This window comes from Petromyzon marinus, chromosome 41 (genome assembly GCF_048934315.1).
Source record: "Petromyzon marinus isolate PM22_M1 ecotype Great Lakes invasive population chromosome 41, UKy_Petmar_22M1.pri1.0, whole genome shotgun sequence".
Taxonomy (NCBI): Eukaryota; Metazoa; Chordata; class Hyperoartia; order Petromyzontiformes; family Petromyzontidae; genus Petromyzon; species Petromyzon marinus.
Genome location: NC_133707.1, coordinates 2,826,299 through 2,854,013, shown reverse-complemented (window position 1 = coordinate 2,854,013; position 27,715 = coordinate 2,826,299). Strand labels below are relative to the sequence as shown.

Here is a 27,715-nt window from a genome sequence, read left to right as displayed (position 1 = left end):
TGGGTGGTGGTCGCGGGTTGCTGAGGAGATGGAGTCTGCCTCAGTGGCCCGCGATCACAAATCTCTATTTAACTCCATCAAAAAAGTAACCTGCAGCGCTACACATATTAGCATCATTAGGGGAAAAACGGTGATCCAATCTCCGACCCCCAGGAACAGGTTTGCAAATTTGCTGAGCATTTATGTGAGGTCCTGGGGGAGGGAAAATCCCTCAGCCAGGAAAACATTGTGGCACAAAGTGAGGATGACCCTGCTGAGGCTGCGGTGCCTCAAATATTGGAAGACGTCACCCCCTATGAGTGGCTGGCTGAGGTGCCATCTGTTGAGGAAGTACTGAAGGCGATCTGGAGTCTGAGACCAGGTCCTGCACAGAGATGATCTCCCAAGCGAAATGCTGAGGGAGGGTGGCGTTTGTGCACAGACTGCCCTATATGACATCATAACAACAGTCTGGACCACTGGACGGGTTCCGCAGGATTGGAAGGATGCCCTGTTGGTCCCCCTCTTTAAGAAGGGGGACCGCACAGACTGTAACAACTACAGGGGCATCTCACTCCTCAGTGTGCCGGGAAAGGTCCTGGCAAGGATTATTCAACATCGCCTTGCCAGGCACGCTGAGGACAGGCTTGCGGAGCCCCAATGCGGTTTCAGGAAAGGGCGGTCCTGCACAGATGCCATATTTTCTGTCCGTCTGCTACAGCAGAGGTGTAGGGAATTCCAGCAAGACCTACATCTCTGCTTTATTGACCTGGTCAAGGCCTATGATACCATCAGTAGGACTGGGCCCTGGGTTGCTCTTCATGCTTTTGGAGTACCTGACCCTCTGCTCACGATCATTAAGGACCTTCATGATGGTGAGCGGGCCCGGGTAAAACTACGTGGCCGGGAGTCAGAGCCATTCCCTGTACACCTTGGGGTGCGACAGGGATGTCCTCTGGCTCCCACATTATTTAACATCTATTTTGACCACGTAGTTCGTGAAGCCTTCAATAGCTGTACCGGGGGAATCTCCATATGGTACAGATATAATGGGAGGCTGATCGATGCCCGGGTGCGGTCAAGGGATGACTCCCTATTGCTCAACGACGATGTATGCCGATGATTTGGTAATAGCTGCTCATTCAGAGGAGGAGTTGGAGACGCTGCTGCTGAGACTGGAGCGTGCCACTAAGAGGTGGGGCCTTACCATCAGCCCCACCAAAACTAAGAACCTGCCTGGGTATTTTGTACCATCGGACACTCCACCCCCACAACTCCCAATCGGTGATGGCGCAGTTGTGGAGAGAGTGGAGAGTTTCCCATACCTGGGCAGTGTGCTTATGACTGGCTCCAGTTTAACAGCAGAGGTCTCACTCCGAATCAGTCGAGCGGCAACATCTTTTCATCGGTTGCGTAACGCTGTGTGGAAGCTACCTGGTCTGTCGCTCCGCACTAAGCTTCAGGTCTTCTCGGCCACGGTCGTTCCCTCCCTTCTCTACGCTTGCGAAACGTGGACCCCCCTAATGGAACATCTTCGCCGGTTAGAAACATTTAGGCTAGCCTGCCTACGATCCATCCTGGGTTTAACCAGATTGGATTGTGTGAGGAGCTCACAAATCCTTGAAAGATCTGGGCAAGGTCCCATCGGTGAGCTCCTCCGGCGGGGAAGGCTGCGATGGCTGGGTCATGTAGCCCGCATGCCCAGCCACCGCATGCCGAAACAGCTTTTGTTCGGCTGGATTGAGGGGGCTAGGTGGGCGCGGCATGGGCTAGAGAAGAGATGGAGTGATGTGGTACAGGAGGACGTGGAGCTGAGTGGACTTGCCGATTACTGGTACAAGCGCTGTCAAGATCGGCCCCTGTGGAGGAGGCTCGTGAATGACGCTACTGGGCAGTTGGAGGTAGTCACCCTCCAACAACAACGAAGGGCGGAGGAGCGACGCTCAGAACAACGATCGGAGCGCCGGGTGGCTAAAGCACAGGAGGTTGGCACAGTAGGGGGCACAGGTGGTGCATCAGCCAGTCATCTCAGTCAGTCGACCCGTGGCACCTGGGTCTGCCCCGTGACCTCCTGCCAGCGGGCGTTCGACACTTCACGTGGCCTCAGGTTGCACATAGCCTGGCACAAGCGTCGTGGTGACGTCACCGCCACTTAGTGGCGAATGGCGGTTGTTGTTGTTTGTGTGTATTAGTGACTGTGTGTGTATTAGTGACTGTGTGTGTATTAGTGACTGTGTGTGTATTAGTGACTGTATGTATTAGTAACTGTGTGTGTATTAGTGACTGCGTGTGTGTGTGAGAGAGTCTGGGGAGCAGTGGCACAATCCGCTACGAACCTGGCGACACGGGTTCGATTCCCACTCACGACCAACAACAGCGGATGTTTGAACCAGTCCGGGGGCCTACCCGAGGTCGAGTCAACGTTAAATGAGTGCCCGATGTAGTGTGTAGACCTTCCCGATGGGGAGACAAAGGCGGCCGGGCGTGGTGATGGCCCCCCCTGACCACACTAACACGCACGGTGTCATGATCTCAGCCCGCCCAGCTCTGTCATGTAACATATCGAGTTTGAGTGCAATGCCACGAGCATTGGTCTCACGTGCAGTGCGGCTGAGTGAGAAAATACTGAACCAAGAGATCACTTGAAGAAAGAAGGGATCTCAGAGGTAGCTCTATGATCTCCTCTTCCGCGGGCCGTTTTTTTTAACACGAAGGGATTCTCCGTCTCGTGACGCCGTTCGCGCAGTCGGGAGTAAAACACCTGGGGGAGGGGGGTGGGGGGAGAATACCGTCCCAAAATCAATCAATGCCTGTGACGTCGTCAAATCAACGTCTGTGACGTCATCAAACAACGTCTGTGACGTCGTCAATTCGACTTGACCTCCCCCCATCCGTTGTAGAAGTGCAATTTCCAGACGTCGCTGTCTGTCGCCTCACGGCCAACAACAAACCGTCGAATGTTGAACGACAGGAGCATGGATCGCGAGGATAGCAAACATCTTCTCGATGGGTGAGAATAGGCCACGAGGGTTTTGCGATGTTCCGCGTTTGTTTGTTCCCCCCCCCGCCTCTACTTCGAGGCACAGCCGTTGAGTCTAAAAAAAGGCAAAGAGCCCTCGGAAAGGCTTAACAGACTGCTGGGGCAAGTGCTGTTATCGAGTAGCACCGAGAAAGGTCGGAACGGCACACGAGGAGCGATGGGTGGCCAGCACCACGCCCGGCCGCCTTTGTCTCGCGAGTGGCGATGTTTTTACACATCGCACCAGGCACTCATTTGAGGCTGAGCCGACCTAGGGAAGGAGGCCCGGGACCGGTTCGGATAAATCGTCGCTGGTGTTGGCCGCGATCGGAAATCGAACTCGGGTCGCCGGGCGTCGAAGCGAGCTGACCGCGACACCGCCGCCACCCCAACACACGCACGCGCACACACACACGCACGCGCACACACGCACGCGCACACGCACGCGCACACACACACACACGCGCACACACGCGCGCACACACACACGCGCACACACACGCGCACGCGCACACACACACACATGCGCACACAAACACGCGCACACGCACATCGCCTCTCTTAATGTTTAACCTCAGCATCGGGGGCTCAAAACAGGGACTGACCATGAGTCGGGCCACTTCGAGGAACGCGTGCAGTGGGTTACATACGGACGTTCTGGCTTCTTCCCATGGGCAAATGTGGACATGCCGCTGCTGTTCTGAGCCACCCAACGCAGTAGAGCGCTCCCTGGCGTTCATTTGTGTGGAGCAGACAGCGCACATTCGGCGTGTGGACTCACTTTAGGTCGGCTCAGCCATAAACGAGTACCTGATGCGGCGCGTAAACATGAGCCGGGCTGGCTCGGTTCTGGACAGACCAGCCCCTCGTGCGCCGTGCCTGCTTTGCATAGGCGCTCGCTCGCTCGCTAGCTCACGGCACTTGCCACAACAGCCGGCGTAGGCTACACGGGGAACCTTTGTCTGTGCATCCATGTGCTGTGCAACGCAGGTGAGCAGCATTTGCAACTTCCCTTCGAAGTGCAAATAGCGCTACGGGCATCTCAAAAGCAGCAGCAGCGTCGTCATCGTCGTCCGTCATCATCATCATCAGCAGCAGCAGCAGTAGCATCGTAATCATCGTCGCCGTCATCATCAGCAGCATTGCTCGAGATCTTCAAAGCTCCGCGGCGCTTGAGAGGCGTCGCGCTGCGTCGCCACCGCGGTGAGAACGCGGAGCGCGTAGCCGTCGCTCGCCGGGAGCCCCTGGCGCGATCTCGCCCCACGGTGAGTGCCTCCTCCTGCACCCGCCGGTGCCCCCCTGCACCTCACTGCCACTGGGCGCCACCGCGCAGCCCACGGCACTCACCGCGACGCACGGCGGCTGTGCTGTGCGCGTGCCGCCGCCGCCGCCGCAACCACGCGTGCCACACATCGCTCGCAAAGCAGAACGAACTACCGACACGCTGACCGCACCACCAGCAGATGGCACTACCAAGCGCACCCACACGGCTGCCCGCTGCGCGCCAAATCGGCCGTGCGGTCAGCACTGCCACCGAGACGCAGCCTGCACTGCGACAAGCATCTGCACTTCCAAACACACACTGCCCCAGGACACCACTTCCACGTCGTGTGAACGACCGCTACATGGTGGTGGTGGTGGTGGAGGTGGTACCACCGCTCGGACTAAAATCGCGCGATTTGAGTCGTCACTAGCACATTGCACGCACGAGCAACCACCCACCGGGCACCGCGACACCGTCTCAACAAACTCCATTCCGCCTGCACTACCAGCAGCGTCTCGCAGCCCTACGCCATCCCTGCCTGCGCTATCGGCGCAGCGCCTGCGGCTAAGCAGGGGGGCTGTATCTGCGCAGCCACCACACCACAACCTGCACCGCCACACCACGGCGCCGTAAGCACCCACGGCAATGTGCAGAGGCTGACGGGCGCAGCCCTGAAAGTGCTCGCCTAGGCCACCGCTGGCGGAAGCGCCTCCAGCAGAGGGAGCTCGAGAGAGCCGCCTCCGATCAGTATTCGGTCTGATCTCGGACGCCTTGGGTCAGACGCGGCGACCCACGCTTTACCCCACCACACGCGGCCTGCCCACCGTCTGATTTGTGGTTGTCCCCTGCTGGGTGGACAGAGGTGGTTCACAAACTTGCCCCGCTGTCTCACATGCCGCCCCGGGAGATTGAACGGTTGAGCTCAGAATTACGAGTCCAGTGTGCGAACCATTTTCACCGCAGTTGCATTCCATGACGGTTCATATGCTTTGAAAACCGGTTAGCCCGTGAAACCGGTTTACATATCGACTTACATCGGTGAGCGTTGTAAAGTCAGGGATATTGTGCGTGTGTGTGTGTGACAGACGAGGCTGTCTCTCGTTCCCCGTGTGTGAGTGTTTTGTGCAATTCGCCTAAAGGTTGAAGGATGAGTTACCAGCCCCTCGCACCGCCTGCCTGCTCACAACACACCACACTTCACGTGGACTCACAGTGCACCTAGCCTGGCACAAGCGCCACGGTGACATCACCAAATACCCACATCGAGACGTCCGGTTTTCTTTTTTTTCGGCCACACGCCTCGATTCTCAAGCGCCGCCTGAGATTTGAAGAAGATCTCGGGCAGTGCTGATGATGATGATGATGGCGACAACGTGAGATGCCCGGAGCGCTATTTGCACATTTGAAGGGAAGTTGCAAATGCTGCTTGCCTGCGTTACAGCGCACATCGATACACAAAGGTTCCCCGTGTAGCCTACGCAGGCTGTTGTGGCAAGTGCTGTGAGCTAGCGAGCGCCTATGCAATGACCCCAGTGTTGGAGCCACGATCCGAATCTTCCTATAATATCCGGAAGGAATCTGTATGAAGCTCTTTTTTCACAGATGCGCAGTAGTCACGGAGGAATGGTCCTGGGGGGGAGGGGTGTGGGGGGCTCTCTCTGCTACCTCGACGACAGCGAGGGGGACCGCGTCCCAACAACAACAACAGCAGGGTGATGGGGGGGGTCGAAGGCTTGCGGTAAACCCCCCCCCCCGGGAATGGAGCGACCGAAGACTCCGTCAAATCGCGAATGCGTCGAGGGCGCGGATCATCGTCAGTCGCACGTCGCTGATCGCGGTGATTCTGGCGGAGCGAGCAGGCGCCACTCATCCGTGATAGCAGCCCGCGTGGCGATAGCAGCCCGCGTGGCGATAGCAGCCCGCGTGGCGATAGCAGCCCGCGTGGCGATAGCAGCCCGCGTGGCGATAGCAGCCCGCGTGGCGATAGCAGCCCGCGTGGCGATAGCAGCCCGCGTGGCGATAGCAGCCCGCGTGGCGATAGCAGCCCGCGTGGCGATAGCAGCCCGCGTGGCGATAGCAGCCCGCGTGGCGATAGCAGCCCGCGTGGCGATAGCAGCCCGCGTGGCGATAGCAGCCCGCGTGGCGATAGCAGCCCGCGTGGCGATAGCAGCCCGCGTGGCGATAGCAGCCCGCGTGGCGATAGCAGCCCGCGTGGCGATAGCAGCCCGCGTGGCGATAGCAGCCCGCGTGGCGATAGCAGCCCGCGTGGCGATAGCAGCCCGCGTGGCGATAGCAGCCCGCGTGGCGATAGCAGCCCGCGTGGCGATAGCAGCCCGCGTGGCGATAGCAGCCCGCGTGGCGATAGCAGCCCGCGTGGCGATAGCAGCCCGCGTGGCGATAGCAGCCCGCGTGGCGATAGCAGCCCGCGTGGCGATAGCAGCCCGCGTGGCGATAGCAGCCCGCGTGGCGATAGCAGCCCGCGTGGCGATAGCAGCCCGCGTGGCGATAGCAGCCCGCGTGGCGATAGCAGCCCGCGTGGCGATAGCAGCCCGCGTGGCGATAGCAGCCCGCGTGGCGATAGCAGCCCGCGTGGCGATAGCAGCCCGCGTGGCGATAGCAGCCCGCGTGGCGATAGCAGCCCGCGTGGCGATAGCAGCCCGCGTGGCGATAGCAGCCCGCGTGGCGATAGCAGCCCGCGTGGCGATAGCAGCCCGCGTGGCGATAGCAGCCCGCGTGGCGATAGCAGCCCGCGTGGCGATAGCAGCCCGCGTGGCGATAGCAGCCCGCGTGGCGATAGCAGCCCGCGTGGCGATAGCAGCCCGCGTGGCGATAGCAGCCCGCGTGGCGATAGCAGCCCGCGTGGCGATAGCAGCCCGCGTGGCGATAGCAGCCCGCGTGGCGATAGCAGCCCGCGTGGCGATAGCAGCCCGCGTGGCGATAGCAGCCCGCGTGGCGATAGCAGCCCGCGTGGCGATAGCAGCCCGCGTGGCGATAGCAGCCCGCGTGGCGATAGCAGCCCGCGTGGCGATAGCAGCCCGCGTGGCGATAGCAGCCCGCGTGGCGATAGCAGCCCGCGTGGCGATAGCAGCCCGCGTGGCGATAGCAGCCCGCGTGTTTAAAGAGACTCCAACTCAGATGGATGCCCTGCAATAGCTGACAAACACATTGGACGTACAGCTGTAGGCCTCTTGTTGCTTTTTATTTTTTAAACGCCATTGGGAAGATGAAGAATCGACGAGTGGCTGCTGCTGTTGTTGTTGTTGTCGTTGTTGTTGGGTGACAGATGTGGTAGTGTCGCCGTGCTGTGACCCGCGTCCCCACGAGCTCATCACCACCGCCGCCACCATCAATGTCCATTGCTCAGATTTGCGGTCACGCTTTTACCGAATCACAATTATTTGTTTGACATCTTGGCGAATGGCAGCGTCGCGTAAAACCAAATTCTTCATCGTCAGCCATGCTCAATCCACTTCTGAATGAAGGCTCCCCCCGCCATCTCTCACGATCCTGCGATGGTAAGGAGTCGCGGCGTGTGCCACCACCTGTGCCGCACCGCGCCACGTGGCCTCACGTGGCGCGCGCTTTGGACAAAGTCCGTGCCACGTGGCCCGGCGCTAATTGCTCAGGGCCACGTGGCCCCGGCGCTAATTGCTCAGGGCCACGTGGCCCGGCGCTAATTGCTCAGGGCCACGTGGCCCCGGCGCTAATTGCTCAGGGCCACGTGGCCCGGCGCTAATTGCTCAGGGCCACGTGGCCCGGCGCTATTTGCTCAGGGCCACGTGGCCCGGCGCTAATTGCTCAGGGCCACGTGGCCCCGGCGCTAATTGCTCAGGGCCACGTGGCCCGGCGCTATTTGCTCAGGGCCACGTGGTCCGGCGCTATTTGCTCAGGGCCACGTGGCCCGGCGCTAATTGCTCAGGGCCACGTGGCCCGGCGCTAATTGCTCAGGGCCACGTGGCCCCGGCGCTAATTGCTCAGGGCCACGTGGCCCCGGCGCTAATTGCTCAGGGCCACGTGGCCCGGCGCTAATTGCGCCGCGCGGCAATTAAGGGTCGCTACCCGAACGATGCCCAGCTCCCCTGTCATCGCGTCTGCCTCTTAATTCTGGTGACTGAACGACTCGTGTTGTTGCGAGCCCTTGCCTCCTGCCTCCCTCGTACCCTCCACCCCCATCTCACCCCCACCCCGCGTCGTGATCTACACGGCAACAGATTGCCGCCATCAATGTGGCCGCGTGCGATTGGATATCAGCGAGCGAGTCGATCGGCAGGCTGCCCGCGTGCGATGGCGTTCAGTGTGGGTACTCGATCCCGCCTCTCTTCGGGCGCCGTTCTCTCCTTTTCATCATTCATCGATCACCAGTGAGATCGTCACCAGTGTAATCATCATCATCATCATCAATCACCAGTGAGATCGTCACCAGTGTAATCATCATCAATCACCAGTGAGATCGTCACCAGTGTGATCATCATCATCATCATCATCAATCACCAGTGAGATCGTCACCAGTGTAATCAACATCAATCACCAGTGAGATCGTCTCCAGTGTAATAATCATCAATCACCAGTGAGATCGTCACCAGTGTAAGCATCATCAATCACCAGTGAGATCGTCACCAGTGTAATCATCATCATCAATCACCAGTGACATCGTCGCCAGTGTAATCATCATCAATCACCAGTGAGATCGTCACCAGTGTGATCATCATCATCAATCACCAGTGAGATCGTCACCAGTGTAATCATCATCAATCACCAGTGAGATCGTCGCCAGTGTAATCATCATCAATCACCAGTGAGATCGTCACCAGTGTAAGCATAATCAATCACCAGTGAGATCGTCATCAGTGTAATCATCATTATAATCAATCAACAGTGAGATCATCATCATAGTCAATCACCAATGAGATCATCATAATCAATCACCAGTGTAATCAGCATCATAATCAATCACCAATGAGATCATCAGAATTCGTTGCCGTTGCTCGACTGCGCGCGCACGCCTCGACTCACGAACAGAACTCTCAGCCCATGGGTGGAGTTTGCGGGGGGGGGGGCACGAGGGGCGGGGCAATGCCTCCGCCCCCTACCCAAACCGGACACCTTCATTAATTTATTTTCAGTAGTTTCCAATTAAGATTAAACGTACGCATATTAATCCATTAATGTGAGGGACAAAGCGAACCCCTTGGCCCCACCCAAACGTAGAAGTCAAACTCCGCCCACGGCTGACCCAGCCTTAAGAGGCGCTCTCGCTAACGGCGCGCCCTCTGCTCACTCCACGTTTACGCGGCGAGTGCGGAGTCTCCCGTCGCGAGCGCGCGCGCGTGCCTGTGGCGCGGTCGCGTTGCTCTCTCGGGGTCGCTTAAGCACCGGCCCCTTGCAAGGGTCCCGACACGCCAGAGCGGGCGACGACGGATGAGAGCGCTCTCGCGAAGGGCGTGAAATTGACCACAGATCGTCCATACTCTTTGGTTCTACCGGTAAAGCAGCAGACCATGCATTCCCACCTGATGACGGACGCTTGTGTTGCGCCCGAAACGTCGTGATTTATTTTATTTTCTACCTACGTGACTTTACCGAAAGAACCAAAGAGTATGGATACCTGCAGTCACGAAAACTTCAAATCAAGATCAGAGATCGTCCGTTTCTTTATCTCGGCAAACACTATTGGAGCTTGAGAGGGGGGGGGGGGGAGAAAAGAGAGGGAGAGACGACGCGAGGAGGGAATTCCAAAGCGGAGCAGTGCGTGGGAAGACTCGGGAAGAGCGGGCGGGTGGGTGGGTGCGCGAGTGTTCCATTTATTTCCATTTATTTGGTATAGCCCTGTGAGCCATTCGGCTCTTGAATCGGGTGCAACCGCAACAAACAAAAAACAAAAACATGAACAAGAAAACATCTTAAAGTGACTATGTGACTGTGCAAACAGAAAAATCCAGGAAAAAAAAACATCAAAATATTCCTTAAATAGCACCGTACACCAACGCTGTGTGCAAAATCCCAGTGGGATGCAAGTCAAACAACAACAACAACCACAAGACAACTAAGATTTAGGCCATCAGTCTAACTCCGTACTACAATAAACAAAAACATGGCCAAACCAAAAAAACGTTTTCGAAATCACCAAAATAAAAGCCATAAATGCAATGTAACAGTGATCATAGGGACTGTGAATTGGTGAGTGATTTGCGTCGTCTTGACCTGCAGTGTTGCTGGCTGAACAGAGTGTGGATGAGACGACACAGTCGGTGAGTCCTCAACACGGCTGGAGGAAGCAACGAGTGAGGTTCACTGGCACAGAGAGCCACGGTAGGAGCGCTAGGAGAGTGGCGAGGAGGCAACTGTCCACCGGTGAGCGAGAGACGAAATGTACGCGTTGAGAATCGACCTATCGGTCGCCCCTCTGTTTGACCATACTTCACCACGCCGGTCATTGCGGGTAGGTGGTGAAGGCGGGCGTGGTTTAGGATCGGTGCGGCTACCCACGCGCCACTGATGTTGGCCGGGGCCTGGAATCAAACTCGGGCGAGCGTGTTTCGCCACGTATGGCGCCCTCCGCGCAACGCACCGACTGATCCATTTAAATCGCGTTAAAGTCCAACGCCTTCGCGCTCGGCTGCATTCCGTTAAACATATTTGATTTCTCTATTGCCGTGACCCTGGCCGCAAGCTCAGAGTTTAAGGGGTCACCCCGGGGTCATTCCAATAGGCTTGGTGCGATGGCCTGGCACCCGGGGCCCGTGTAATGGGGTAGTGGAGGCGTGCGTGCCTGCGTTGGGAATGATTGCCCGGCCGCTCAGACTGCGCACGGTGACCCCCACAGCGCGAGATCCATACGCGGCGGGTGAGGGAGGGTCGAGAGAGAACCACCACCACCGTCATCGTCATCGTCGTCTGCAGCCATGCTCAATCCGCTCCTGGCCGACGAAGCCCTCCCCCAAGCCCCCGCCGCCGCCTCTGGCTCGCCACGAGAAGGCGGTTTGGCAAAGTTGACTAGTCGCCATCTGTTTCCATCTGGACGGGGATAGAGCGTTGCCCCCTCGCGCGCGCGTGGATTTTCTTCATGTGCTCCGCTTTCCTCTCACACGGCACAAAAAAACACAACTCATTGTTAATTGACTCAAAACATCTTAGAATAAAAAAAAACCCAATACAGGTAGGACCCTCTTGATATAAAGAGCCACACGACTCAGTGTGGCCCTCCTCGTGAAATAAGTAAATTATTAATTATTGTTACGTTGACAACCCCTCGCGATCCTGCGACGTTGGCAACAATCTTACCCAGCACTTGCACCACGAAGAGCTGATGTCATCGCCACCGTCTCCTCCCTGGATGTCCTCTGACGCGTTCCGCTCCGTGGCTGCTCCTCCGTCACGATCCTTGACCATGGCCCACCTCCAGCCCACGAGTGTACGACCGACAGAAACTCTCGTGCGGTGGTTCTTCTTCATCTGGGGGGCGCACCACGCAGCACCCCCTGGGGGTGGTGAGTGATGTCCTTTCTGGGGGTGGCCAGATTTTTTTTGTTAGAAGGTAAATCATGGAAACACAAATTAAGCACGTGAGTACAACTACTTTGTTTAATCAAACCTATGTATTTATTAACATTCTAAAAACAAATTACAATTGTGAACCAACGGGGTGCAAGGCTGCAGTAAATGTTAAGAACCACTGCTCTAATGGATGTTCTCCAAGGGCTAGGAAACTTAAGTTTGGGCCTTGGTTTTTTCTTTTGGGGGGGGGGGGCTTTACGGAGGCTGTGCTCAGCGACTGAGTTCGAACCAAAACGCGAGCGGTACTTAGGGAGCGGGGACGGGAGGAGGTTGAGGAGGAGGTCACCACGACAGCGAACTCCTCGGCAAACGCGGCCTCGCGCCCTCGCATCGATTTCACGTCCACGCGTCGCCCTTTGAACCCAGCCGACTCAGCTTGGCTATAAATCAGCAGACCATTAGCTTCATGCACAAATTTATTAATTTTTATTTTACTCATCCCAGCAGCCACACGGCCTTCTCTCCTACGAGTGCATAATTGCAGCCGCATTGGGTCGACACAAGCAAAAACCCTGCACCGGTTTAAAAATTCGGTGTTCTCATCAGCAGAGGCCAGGCTTGCTTGCTACCGAGGATCCACATCGGATAGAGAGAGAGAGAGATAATGTCCTTGCCTATGACCATGGAGACAGTTCACCAGCATTGGCTCACGCCAGCCCGACTCTGCCGACGAGAAGGACCGTGCGTCTGACGGGATGTTGTAGTAATACATCGATCAATGTCTGTGGAGAGAACAGACAAGAAGGGGACGGGAGAGAGGATCGTGGGCTTCGTGCAGGGGTGGGGAACGTCCGGCCCACGGGCCGTATAAGGCACCGCGAAATCATTTGGTGTGGCCCTGCCAAGGCAACCGCAGGCGGGACTCGAAATCTAATAGAGTAGCAACATCATCAATAGCAGCTAACATCATCAATAGCAGCTAACATCATCAATAGCAGCTAACATCATCAATAGCAGCTAACATCATCAATACCAGCTAACATCATCAATACCAGCTAACATCATCAATACTAGCTAACATCATCAATACCAGCTAACATCATCAATACCAGCTAACATCGTCAATACCAGCTAACATCATCAATACCAGCTAACATCGTCAATACTAGCTAACATCATCAATACCAGCTAACATCATCAATACTAGCTAACATCATCAATACCAGCTAACATCATCAATACCAGCTAACATCGTCAATACCAGCTAACATCATCAATACCAGCTAACATCGTCAATACCAGCTAACATTGTCAATGCTAGCTAATATCGTCAATACCAGCTAACATCATCAATACCAGCTGCCATCATCAATACCAGCTAACATCGTCAATACCAGCTAACATCATCAATACCAGCTAACATCGTCAATACCAGCTAACATTGTCAATGCTAGCTAATATCGTCAATACCAGCTAACATCATCAATACCAGCTGCCATCATCAACACCAGCTAACATCGTCAATACCAGCTAACATCGTCAATACCAGCTAACATCATCAATACCAGCTAACATCATCAATACCAGCTAACATCGTCAATACCAGCTAACATCATCAATACCAGCTAACATCGTCAATACCAGCTAACATCATCAATACCAGCTAACATCGTCAATACCAGCTAACATCATCAATACCAGCTAACATCGTCAATACCAGCTAACATCGTCAATACCAGCTAACATTGTCAATGCTAGCTAATATCGTCAATACCAGCTAACATCATCAATACCAGCTGCCATCATCAACACCAGCTAACATCGTCAATACCAGCTAACATCGTCAATACCAGCTAACATCATCAATACCAGCTAACATCATCAATACCAGCTAACATCGTCAATACCAGCTAACATCATCAATACCAGCTAACATCGTCAATACCAGCTAACATCATCAATACCAGCTAACATCGTCAATACCAGCTAACATCATCAATACCAGCTAACATCGTCAATACCAGCTAACATCATCAACACCAGCTAACATCGTCAATACCAGCTAACATCGTCAATACCAGCTAACATCATCAATACCAGCTAACATCATCAATACCAGCTAACATCGTCAATACCAGCTAACATCATCAATACCAGCTAACATCGTCAATACCAGCTAACATCATCAATACCAGCTAACATCGTCAATACCAGCTAACATCATCAACACCAGCTAACATCGTCAATACCAGCTAACATCGTCAATACCAGCTAACATCATCAATACCAGCTAACATCATCAATACCAGCTAACATCGTCAATACCAGCTAACATCATCAATACCAGCTAACATCGTCAATACCAGCTAACATCATCAATACCAGCTAACATCGTCAATACCAGCTAACATCATCAATACCAGCTAACATCGTCAATACCAGCTAACATCATCAATACCAGCTAACATCGTCAATACCAGCTAACATCATCAATACCAGCTAACATCATCAATACCAGCTAACATCATCAATACCAGCTAACATCGTCAATACCAGCTAACATCATCAATACCAGCTAACATCGTCAATACCAGCTAACATCATCAATACCAGCTAACATCGTCAATACCAGCTAACATCATCAACACCAGCTAACATCGTCAATACCAGCTAACATCGTCAATACCAGCTAACATCATCAATACCAGCTAACATCATCAATACCAGCTAACATCATCAATACCAGCTAACATCATCAATACCAGCTAACATCATCAATACCAGCTAACATCGTCAATACCAGCTAACATCATCAATACCAGCTAACATCGTCAATACCAGCTAACATCATCAACACCAGCTAACATCGTCAATACCAGCTAACATCGTCAATACCAGCTAACATCATCAATACCAGCTAACATCATCAATACCAGCTAACATCATCAATACCAGCTAACATCATCAATACCAGCTAACATCATCAATACCAGCTAACATCGTCAATACCAGCTAACATCGTCAATACCAGCTAACATCATCAATACCAGCTAACATCATCAATACCAGCTAACATCGTCAATACCAGCTAACATCATCAATACCAGCTAACATCGTCAATACCAGCTAACATCGTCAATACCAGCTAACATCATCAATACCAGCTAACATCATCAATACCAGCTAACATCATCAATACCAGCTAACATCATCAATACCAGCTAACATCATCAATACCAGCTAACATCGTCAATACCAGCTAACATCATCAATACCAGCTAACATCGTCAATACCAGCTAACATCGTCAATACCAGCTAACATCGTCAATACCAGCTAACATCATCAATACCAGCTAACATCATCAATACCAGCTAACATCATCAATACCAGCTAACATCATCAATACCAGCTAACATCGTCAATACCAGCTAACATCGTCAATACCAGCTAACATCATCAATACCAGCTAACATCATCAATACCAGCTAACATCGTCAATACCAGCTAACATCATCAATACCAGCTAACATCATCAATACCAGCTAACATCGTCAATACCAGCTAACATCATCAACACCAGCTAACATCGTCAATACCAGCTAACATCGTCAATACCAGCTAACATCATCAATACCAGCTAACATCATCAATACCAGCTAACATCATCAATACCAGCTAACATCATCAATACCAGCTAACATCGTCAATACCAGCTAACATCGTCAATACCAGCTAACATCATCAATACCAGCTAACATCATCAATACCAGCTAACATCGTCAATACCAGCTAACATCATCAATACCAGCTAACATCGTCAATACCAGCTAACATCATCAATACCAGCTAACATCAACACCAGCTAACATCGTCAATACTAGCTAACATCATCAATACCAGCTACCATCATCAATACCAGCTAACATCGTCAATACTAGCTAACATCATCAATACCAGCTAACATCGTCAATACCAGCTAACATCATCAATACCAGCTAACATCATCAATACCAACTAACATCGTCAATACCAGCTAACATCATCAATACCAGCTAACATCAACACCAGCTAACATCGTCAATACTAGCTAACATCATCAATACCAGCTAACATCATCAATACCAGCTAACATCGTCAATACTAGCTAACATCATCAATACCAGCTAACATCGTCAATACCAGCTAACATCATCAATACCAGCTAACATCGTCAATACCAGCTAACATCGTCAATACCAGCTAACATCATCAATACCAGCTAACATCGTCAATACCAGCTAACATCATCAATACCAGCTAACATCGTCAATACCAGCTAACATCATCAATACCAGCTAACATCAACACCAGCTAACATCGTCAATACTAGCTAACATCATCAATACCAGCTACCATCATCAATACCAGCTAACATCGTCAATACTAGCTAACATCATCAATACCAGCTAACATCGTCAATACCAGCTAACATCATCAATACCAGCTAACATCATCAATACCAACTAACATCGTCAATACCAGCTAACATCATCAATACCAGCTAACATCATCAATACCAGCTAACATCGTCAATACCAGCTAACATCATCAATACCAGCTAACATCAACACCAGCTAACATCGTCAATACTAGCTAACATCATCAATACCAGCTACCATCATCAATACCAGCTAACATCGTCAATACTAGCTAACATCATCAATACCAGCTAACATCGTCAATACCAGCTAACATCATCAATACCAGCTAACATCATCAATACCAACTAACATCGTCAATACCAGCTAACATCATCAATACCAGCTAACATCATCAATACCAGCTAACATCGTCAATACCAGCTAACATCATCAATACCAGCTAACATCAACACCAGCTAACATCGTCAATACTAGCTAACATCATCAATACCAGCTGCCATCATCAATACCAGCTAACATCGTCAATACTAGCTAACATCATCAATACCAGCTAACATCGTCAATACCAGCTAACAACATCAATACCAGCTAACATCATCAATACCAGCTAACATCATCAATACCAGCTAACACCATCAATACCAGTTAACATCATCAATACCAGCTAACATCGTCAATACCAGCTAACATCGTCAATACCAGCTGCCATCATCAATACCAGCTAACATCGTCAATACCAGCTAACATCATCAATACCAGCTAACATCGTCAATACCAGCTAACATCATCAATACCAGCTAACATCATCAATACCAGCTACCATCGTCAATACCAGCTAACATCATCAATACCAGCTAACATCATCAATACCAGCTAACATCATCAATACCAGCTACCATCGTCAATACCAGCTAACATCATCAATACCAGCTACCATCGTCAATACCAGCTAACATCATCAATACCAGCTAACATCATCAATACCAGCTAGCATCATCAATACCAGCTAACATCGTCAATACCAGCTAACATCATCAATACCAGCTAACATCATCAATACCAGCTAACATCATCAATACCAGCTGCCATCATCAATACCAGCTAACATCATCAATACCAGCTAACATCATCAATACCAGCTAACATCATCAACACCAGCTAACATCATCAATACCAGCTAACATCATCAATACCAGCTAACATCATCAATACCAGCTAACATCATCAATACCAGCTAACATCATCAATACCAGCTAACATCATCAATACCAGCTAACATCATCAACACCAGCTAACATCATCAATACCAGCTAACATAATCAATACCAGCTAACATCATCAATACCAGCTAACATCATCAATACCAGCTAACATCATCAATACCAGCTAACATCATCAATACCAGCTAACATCATCAATACCAGCTAACATCATCAATACCAGCTAACATCATCAATACCAGCTAACATCATCAATACCAGCTAACATCATCAATACCAGCTAACATCATCAATACCAACTAACATCATCAACACCAGCTAACATCATCAATACCAGCTAACATCATCAACACCAGCTAACATCATCAATAGCCAGCTAACATCATCAATACCAGCTAACATCATCAATACCAACTAACATCATCAACACCAGCTAACATCATCAATACCAACTAACATCATCAATACCAGCTAACATCATCAATACCAGCTAACATCATCAATACCAGCTAACATCATCAATACCAGCTAACATCATCAATACCAACTAACATCATCAACACCAGCTAACATCATCAATACCAACTAACATCATCAATACCAGCTAACATCGTCAATACCAGCTAACATCGTCAATACCAGCTAACATCATCAATACCAGCTAACATCATCAACACCAGCTAACATCATCAATAGTCAGCTAACATCATCAATACCAGCTAACATCATCAATACCAACTAACATCATCAACACCAGCTAACATCATCAATACCAACTAACATCATCAATACCAGCTAACATCATCAATACCAGCTAACATCATCAATACCAGCTAACATCATCAATACCAACTAACATCATCAATACCAGCTAACATCATCAATACCAACTAACATCATCAACACCAGCTAACATCATCAATACCAACTAACATCATCAACACCAGCTAACATCATCAATACCAGCTAACATCATCAATACCAACTAACATCATCAACACCAGCTAACATCATCAATACCAACTAACATCATCAATACCAGCTAACATCATCAATACCAGCTAACATCATCAATACCAGCTAACATCATCAATACCAACTAACATCATCAATACCAGCTAACATCATCAATACCAACTAACATCATCAACACCAGCTAACATCATCAATACCAACTAACATCATCAATACCAGCTAACATCGTCAATACCAGCTAACATCGTCAATACCAGCTAACATCATCAATACCAGCTAACATCATCAATACCAGCTAACATCATCAATACCAGCTAACATCATCAATACCAGCTAACATCGTCAATACCAGCTAACATCATCAATACCAGCTAACATCGTCAATACCAGCTAACATCGTCAATACCAGCTAACATCATCAATACCAACTAACATCGTCAATACCAGCTAACATCGTCAATACCAGCTAACATCATCAATACCAGCTAACATCATCAATACCAGCTAACATCATCAATACCAGCTAACATCATCAATACCAGCTAACATTGTCAATGCTAGCTAATATCGTCAATACCAGCTAACATCGTCAACACCAGCTAACATCGTCAACACCAGCTAACATCATCAATACCAGCTAACATCATCAATACCAGCTAACATCGTCAATACCAGCTAACATCATCAATACCAGCTAACATCGTCAACACCAGCTAACATCATCAATACCAGCTAACATCATCAATACCAGCTAACATCATCAATACCAGCTAACATCATCACATGCCTCACCAAAGAGAAGCAGTTCCAGCCATCGCATTATGGGTGAGTTAATTAAATGCTTGACCAAATATAACAGGCACATTTTTAAGTTGATAATTTTGCATGGCCCGCGAATGATGATGTTCTAAATATCCAAATGGCCCTTGGCAGAAAACAAGGTTCCACGCCCCCCGGCTTGGTGAGCTTCGTGAGGTCGCGTGGTGCCCTCTGTCGGCAGCGCCGGACTCGGCTGCCACCCCCCACCTCCTCCTCCCCCCACTCACCGCCCACCCTCCCCCAACAGGAGTCGCGTCACCATGCACAGATTCACGGCAGCGTGATTAGCCGGAGTGCGAACTGTTAAAGTGATTTGTTTTTGTTTGACCAGGTAAGGTGAGCTATATATCTCTTGTTTTCTTCTTCTTCCAGAAGCTACCTGGCCATCACAAATGATAGCTCAACGAAGTGGCTTAGGGGCCGTCCATAAATGACGTCACGCACCTGGGGGGGGGGGGGGTCAGACATTTGTGACGATGTGTGACGAGGGGGGGGGGGGTTTGTGGAATGTGACGTCACATCAAAATGCGCAACTTAAAAAAATATAGACAACACGTTCTACTTAATCAAATAAACTTTTTAATAAATGTTTTCTCCTACAACATCAGAGTGCAGCGCCACATTAAACACGCACTACAATGACAACAGTTGAAAGCGATTTCAAGCATGTTTTATATTTTTTTTGGGGGGGGGGGGCGGGGGGCAGAGCTTTGTGACGTCATATTTGAGGGGGGGTCTGACTTTTTGTGACGCCGTGTGACGAGGGGGGGGGGTCAAAATCGTCCAAAATCGCGTGACGTCATCTATGGACGGCCCATTATCATCATCGCGAGGAAATCCATAACAGCCAAGTTGCCCTAAAGGCTGGTTTAGAAAATGTGGAGAGGAAAAAAAACGGAGGACCCAGAAATAGAGAGAGAGACACGCACACTCCAAATATACAGCAGGTGTCAGGGTCCGGATCAAACCCACGACCTCCTGTATACCAGGCGAGGTAGTTAACATCTCGTCGCCACGGTGATGATGATGAGAGAGAGAGAGACACGCACACTCCAAGTATACAGCAGGCGTCAGGGTCGGGATCAAACCCACGACCTCCTGTTACCAGGCGAGGTAGTTAACATCTCGTCGCCACGGTGATGATGATGAGAGAGAGAGAGACACGCACACTCCAAGTATACAGCAGGCGTCAGGGTCGGGATCAAACCCACGACCTCCTGTATACCGGGCGAGGTAGTTGACATCTCGTCGTCACCGTGGGGGGCGCCGTAAGACGCAACCCCGCCCGACCTCCCGCCCCTGCGTCATGAGCCGTGGCTGGGGAGCGGCTGCCACCAACGTGTCGTGAAGACGCGCGCGCCACCTCTCGGCTCTCTGGAGCTGGCAAGTGCTTCCGTTCCGTGGAACGAGACGCGAACTCGCGGCGAGAGGAGATTTAAGACCACGCACGAGCGTGCACTGTGTGTCCAATCAACACGACAACAACAACAACAACCACAGCAACAATAGCGCGGAACAGCAAGGCATCCACGAGTGAGCCGGATTGGCCATCACACAAAATTGGCAGTGCAACCACTTCCACGTCTCGGTAATTGGCAAACCATTTAATTGACATTTTTAGAGCCTCGTTATATATATTTTTTTTTCTTTATCGTACTCCCCCCCACCCCACCACTATCCACCCCCTCGCCCCAGCCCCCCGTGTTCCGCCTGCTGCTGTCTCTAACCCACAGCCACCCACTTGTCGGGGCCTATTACTGGTCGCTAATTGCTTGAGTCGCATCAGGCGGATTCCGCACGCCGACGCGTCCCTAAAATATACCGCGCGGTGAGCATGATCGCAGGGCCCCGACTTGTTGCGGAACCGTCGCTCCGGGCGTCGTGAGCGGTCCAAGAGATTATCGCTCAAGGGGGATCAGAGAGCGCTGAACCGACACCGCTGAGAAGCCTGGGTTCGAGTCCGGGGCTCCTCGGTGCACATCGAGACGGTGTTCATCTCCCGTTCACAGCCCCGAGGCTGTCGTTGGCATTTCTCATTCCTGTGACGAGTCTTGTTTATTAGACGAGCCCGCCGTTGACTTCGCCGCACAGGTACACCTATTTTATCGACCCCCTGAGGGATGATCGATTGAGTTCACCCCCAACTTGGATTTGACTCGCACGCTTCCGATTGCGAGCCGCCTGCTCTTTGCCGCTGAGCCGTCTGGCAGAAGTTGTGGGATTTGTTATGGAGGTGACCGGGTGGGTCAGAGGTCAGAGTGCTGAGACCCTAGGTTCGAATCCAGATGTCACCGCCTGTGATGAAACCGGGTTCTCGAGCGCAGTGAGTCGACGGTCCTCGGCCCGATCACAAATGATCGCTGAGTTTGGAGAATTCTCAGCTCTGAGAATAAACCAAACATAATTGGCTTTGATGTCACGCTGTGAGCCGGGGCTCTCTGTGGGAGGCCGCGGAGAGGAGGCGATTATGATGGCCGAGGGCGAGAGCCATCAGCGGCCACACACTCCTACAACCACCTTGGTATCTCAGTGGCATAATGAATGAACGGATTGTACTTTTATTGGATACTGAAGAGATTTGTTCGAGCCCCCTTCATTGAAGAAACACAAAAACGACGATGTCTGTTCCTCTACTGTTTTAAGGTTCTTCTGTAACGCCGTTGTTTTTGCGCGGATTTCTGTTTGGTTGATTTCTGTCTAACACGTAGTTGGCTTTCGCGACCAATATTATCCATTATAGACGGTTTTGGGTTATATCGCGTAAATATAAAATGTAAATGTTGTGGGTTTACTCTCCAACACACCGGTGTGCTTAACTAGTAAGGAATTGGCACGCTTTACTAATTGGCCGGTGGTGTCGGGTTTAACGACACATTTATATTGGCGCGATCTAACACAAAAAATATATATTTTGGTTCATTTATATTTGCTTGTTTCCACTCTGATTTTGTAATTTGGGTCACCCGGGTCACGGCTTCCGTTCTGACCTGGTGAAACAAACGAATTCCAAACTAAAATCAAAGTAACCCCCCGTGACCTTCACCCGCTGATCCCCGCATCTCGCCGCCCGTTGTGCAACCCCACAGCGGGCCCCGCTCCGTGCACGACGCGCAGCTTGAAGACCTCTCCCTCGACCACGCGCGGGCCCAACCCAACGCCTTCCATGGCCCTCTCCACGAACCTCAGCGACGCCTCCTCGCCCAACGCGAGCCGCTCCTGGGCCCAGGAGCTGCAGTGGGAGGAAGACGAGGGCTTCCTCGTGGCCGAAGTCCGCTACGCGTTCATCGTCGCCTACGCCCTCGTGTGCCTCTTCGGCGTGGCGGGCAACTCGGCGGTGCTGGTCGCCGTGTGGCGCCACCGCGGCCGCTGCTCGGCTATGAGCATCCTCGTGGGGAACCTGGCGCTGGCCGACGTCCTCGTGGCGCTGCTGTGCGCGCCCTTCACGCTCGCCAGCACGCTGCTCGACCGCTGGGCGTTCGGGCCGGCGCTGTGCCGCGCCGTGCCCTTCCTGCAGTGCCTGGCCGTCATGGTGTCCACCCTGATGCTCATGTCCATCGCCGCGCTGCGCTGCCGCGTCATCAGCCGGCCGCTGGCGACGCAGCCGCGCGGCCGCTCGGGGCTCGCGTGGAGCGGCGCCGCGTGGTTGCTGGGCGCCTGCGTGTGCGCGCCCGTGCCGGCCTTCTACGCGCTGCAGGACATGGGCGAGGCGACGGGGCTGAGCAGCATGAGGTCGCGGTACGCGTGCGTCGAGTCGTGGCCGCGCGCGGCCGACCGCGTGTGCTTCTCGGTGGCGCTGCTGACGCTGCAGTACGTCATCCCCCTCGCGTGCCTCACCGCGAGCCACACGCGCGTCTGCGTGCGGCTCAGCTCCACCACCGCCGCAGCCGCCGCCGCAGCGGCGGCCGCGTCCGCGTCCGCGTCCGCCGCCGCGTCGGTGATTCCGCAGACGCGCATCACCCTGGTGGCCGTGTCGGCGCAGGAGAACAGGATACCGGGCGGCGGCGATGGTGACCACGACGACGACGGCGAGGATGATGACGACGACGGTGCCGGCGGGGCCAAGCGAGGCTGGGAGGGGTTTCTGCAGAGGCAGCAGAGGAGCTGGTGCGGCAGGCGCTTGTCCAGCATCACGCCGATGCTGGGCACCAAGAGATCGTGCGCCGGACGCCAGGGCCCAGTGGGTGTGACGGTGGCGGCGGCGCCCGTGTCCCGCACCGCCTCCTCCCGTCTCTCCGAGCAGTCCGCTCACTCCATGCCGGGCATCTCGGAGATCTGCTGCGAGGTGGCACCGGCGCTGACCACGACCCCGATCGGCCCCGAGCGGCTGAGTCTCCATCACCACCACCAGCACCACCAGCACCACCACCATCAGCACCACCACCAGCAGCACCAGCAGCAGCAGCAGCAGGAGCAGGATCAGCAACACGAGCAGTCTCGGGGCCACGAGCAGCATTGGGCTCGAGCGTCGTCCCGGCGTAAGCGCAGGCGTTCTCGCACCGTCTACTGCAAGTCGCTGGCCGTCATCCTGGCGTTCGCGCTCAGCTGGCTGCCCCTGCACGTGTTCCACCTGGTCACAGACTTCGACGACTCCCTGCTGGACAACGGCGCCTTCAAGCTGGTGTTCTGCACCTGCCACCTGCTGGGCATGATCTCGTGCTGCCTCAACCCCGTGCTCTACGGGTTCCTCAACAACGGCCTCAAGAAGGAGCTCCTGACCGCCGTGCGCTGCGCGAGGCCCCGCAAGCTGCCCGGGTGACGGGCGGTGGCCAGGATCGCGCAGACGCATGCCGGCTTGCGGCCCCGTGCTGTATGTACACCTTGTTCCGCGCAGGGGTAGCTGCCACCGGCGGTCTCCTCGGCTAGATTGGAGCAGCAGCAGCTGTGGTCGTGGTTGTAATGCTTGCGATGAGGCTCACGTGAGGTGCTCTGGGTTGCTGATGCGTTTCAGCAAGCGCCCTGTTCGTGCAAATTCTCAAACCTCACTAACCAGGGGAACGCCTCGGCCTGGGAATGGTCCCAGTTGTGGTCTGCTCCTCTGTGAGTGGCACACCTTGGGTGTCGGTGTGAATGTGATTTAGGACGCTGATGATGCTGATCAGTCCCTTGATTCAGGAATCCTCAATGAGTCTCAAGACTCTTTTTTTCAGGAGGATCCTGCTGTGTTGGGAAATTTGGCTAATTTCATTCATGAGTGTTTGGCTTCGTGTGGGAGGAAACCAGAGGACTCGGATACAAACCCGTGAAGCATACAAGGGAATAACACGCAAAGCTCCACACAGATAGATTCAAGAATGCATTGATGGCATTTTCCTGGGCCAGCTCTCCGCTGAAGACTTTAACACCGGGTATTGCCAGGCCGCCTCCCAATCCCAGCACCAACCACGCAGTGGAAATGGGATGTCAGACGAGGTCAAAAGAATGGAATTAATTTGAGTTGGGTAAAAATGTACAAATGCAAATATATATTCGGATCGCTCGCCTGCGATATCATCCCGTTTTAGATTGATTTGTTTCGGCTACCGGCCGCGTTGTAACGAGTTCAGCTGTCCTCTGTCCGCGGGCGCATTGTGAACCATATCTCCGCGATGCTTTATTGCCACCGCCGAATATCGCAGCATCTCATTTCCTGCTCCCCGCCGCTGTGTTTTTTGTTGTTGTTGTTTCTGGGCAGCAACGCGGACCCTGCCGCCTTCGCCGCCGCCGCTATAACAGTGAGCCCCAGCCGCAGATCGTAATCTCTGCGTTATTCGCCGCTTACTGCAGAGTGTCGTGGTTCGAACCATCGGCGGACCACCCTGGTTATTGCTTGCGTGCGGTGTGTATGGCGTCGAACACCGCGCCCCGACGGTTATTTCGAACGGCGCAGGGTGTTGTGCGGTGATCCACCAACCCTCCCTGCCTCCGCAGTGCTGGATCGCAGGCCACGTGCAGCAGAGCCACTGGCTAAATGTATTATGACGCCCGATCCATCATTAGCCTCTGTCAGTTCAACGGCCGTGACCAGGACTCGAACTCGGGTTTGCAGTGTACTGCGTGCGTAGGTCAGAATAAAGCTCGTCATTTATGACGTGGTAATAATTGTTGTTGTTATAATCTTGGTATTTATACTGTGTTGCTAAAAGTCCATTGGCCTTACAGTAGGGGTCAATGATTTGCTGCTGCTGCGTGATCCCAATTGCGTAATCTGCGGTGTAACTTTTAGAATTTGGAAATGTGGACCATGATGCCGGCACAGTGGCTGACTCGTTCCGAAATACGTCACGGAACATCCACGTCTACTGCGAAGCAGAGGACGCGTGGCATTTAAGGTTAATTCACCCGCGGTGTTAACCAAGGCGGCCTGCCTGCAGTGTTAACCAGGGCGGCCTGCCGGATTAGACCCGGGTACATCAGCAACAAGCGGCGAACGCGCTACCGCGAGGCCATCACGCCGCACCAGTACAGCAAGTGGGTTGACTTCCTTCGTGTGGAATCTTGTCAAAGATTCACATTTTTCCAAAACAAAAGCAAATCTCCGTGTTGCACTCTCCTTTTTCCGTCAGGTGGTAGGGAGGCGACAGCTGAGACGTTTTGCTCTTCCTTCTTCAGCCCAACCGCCGACTTATCTCGCGCACGATGGAGCCAACGCGGCTCAAATGCCACACCGCGCCGTTGCACCGTCGTTACCCCAGCCAACGGCCGCTCTCCGACCTTTCGGATGATCAATAATTGATGGCTCGCGCGCTGCCAGACTTCATCGACGAGGGCTCGTTCTGACACTGCCTCTCGGCGCTAACTGAGAACAGAGACCGGCGGTGAGTCATCGAAGGAGCGAGGCACATCCTCTTCATCGCAAGCGCCGGTAGCTCTTCGTTGGTAAACGTGTGCTGAAAAGTAAACGTTGTCAAACTACGTACTGCATAGTTTATGATTCATTATTGTCGTTTTGGGTTCGGCCGCGAAGCAATGATCTGGCCAATGTGTCGTCAAGACCCTCCGCCACCCGACGCAGCCAATCGAATTAGATTGGCTGCGTCGGGTGACGACGAGATCGGATCACGTGCACAGGGATTGTAACGTCGCCGGACCGTGGAGGGCATGGCGACGCTGTGGGGAGGCCTTCATCCAGCAGTGGATAGACTGCGGCTGAGAGTGATGATCATGATGCCGTTGTGTAGGTGTCTGTATGTAGGTGTCTGTATGCTTGCACGTGTGTGCTATGTAAGTCTACGCGCGTGTATGGAGGCACACGTGGGTAGTAGCGGTGGCGCAGTGGTTAGCGCATTGAGCTACAAAGCCGGCGACCCGAGTTCGATTCCCACTCACGCTCAACACTGGCGACAGTTATCCTAACCAGTCCTGGACCTCCCCTACGTCCACTCAGCCTTAACCGAGTACCTGGTGCGGTGTGTAAACATCCAGCACTGGGAAGACAACCACCCCCTCGTTGTGCCGTTCCGGCCTCCATAGCTGCTGCTCGCTAACGGCACTTGCCATCAACACGATATACTCGGGGAAATCTTCGTCTTTGAATGACCGAGCGCCGTTCGCGTGGGTTTATTGAAGCAGCAGCAGCAGCAGGCGCGGTGAGTCGAAGTTTGTGCCAGTGGCTTGTGAGCCCCCGTGGTATGGATCGCGCGATAGCGCGTGGTGGAAGTTCATTCATTATCATTTGCGATGGACTTGGCTGACAGTGTCCCATATAAGTGAATTATCATCTCATACAGTGAGGGGAAAAAAGTTATTGATCCCCTTGCTGATTTTGTACGAAGAAATGATCAGTCTATAATTTTAATGGTAGGTTTGTTTGAACAGTGAGAGACAGAATAGCAACAACAAAATCCAGAAAAAACGCATGTACTTGGTGGCAAAACCCTTGATTTAAAGCTTTCGTGACTGCAGTAATTCATATTCTTAGTTTTTTCGGTAAAGTCACGTTGAAGAGAAACAACAAAATAACAAAATATATATAAAACAATAAAAAATTCTCACGACGTTTCGACCATAACTCAAACGGTCATCATCAGGTGTGTCGGTTTGCATAAATTTATTTTGAAAACGGCATATTTATTTATTTATATATATAAAAATAACGTTTGCGTCACGCGCAACGATTGGCTGTTTGCCAGGACTAGTCCATCTATTTTTTGAAAAGAGGAGGGGGGAGACGAAATTTGTTTTTATGTATGCTGTCTGAAAGCCACTGTAAGCGTGAACAATCAATCAAGAACTGAAATGATTTATCAAATCTTTCCAATGATTGCTAAGATAGAATCCATCTTCTCGGTTGAAATTGTCTCTGTGTTTGTATATGTGGATAGCCTCATGAACGAATCTCTCATGGAAGCCAGATGGCTTACAAAGAACCTCCGTCTTGGAAAAGTCAATGGCATGTGAGCCTACTGAATTAGAACAATGATCTGCTACGGCCGAGGTGTTGGTCCTACCGTGTTTAAGGTCTGCTTTATGTTCACGAATGCGGTCCGAGATATGGCGTTTGGTTTCTCCAATGTAACTACTACCACAGAGGCAACTTAGTTTGT

General features: G+C 52.3%; 1 protein-coding gene across 4 annotated transcripts; it reads left to right on the top strand.

Annotated features, from left to right (window-relative positions):
• Positions 1-1,789: 1,789 nt before the first annotated feature.
• Positions 1,790-26,088, top strand: NPY5R (neuropeptide Y receptor Y5). Of its 4 annotated transcripts, none has more exons than XR_012946496.1 (3): positions 1,792-4,263; positions 22,280-24,904; positions 25,736-26,088. XR_012946496.1 is itself a non-coding variant. In XM_076073222.1 (2 exons), the coding sequence occupies exon 2, from the start codon at positions 22,357-22,359 to the stop codon at positions 23,947-23,949; it is 1,593 nt and encodes a 530-aa protein (XP_075929337.1). In that variant the 5' UTR covers positions 1,790-4,263; positions 22,308-22,356; the 3' UTR covers positions 23,950-26,088. The 4 variants fall into 4 exon arrangements, 2 of the variants coding, with proteins under 2 accessions (XP_075929337.1, XP_032825066.1); XR_004404094.2 differs by having other exon boundaries at positions 22,280-25,640; XM_076073222.1 differs by having other exon boundaries at positions 1,790-4,263; positions 22,308-26,088.
• Positions 26,089-27,715: the final 1,627 nt, after the last annotated feature.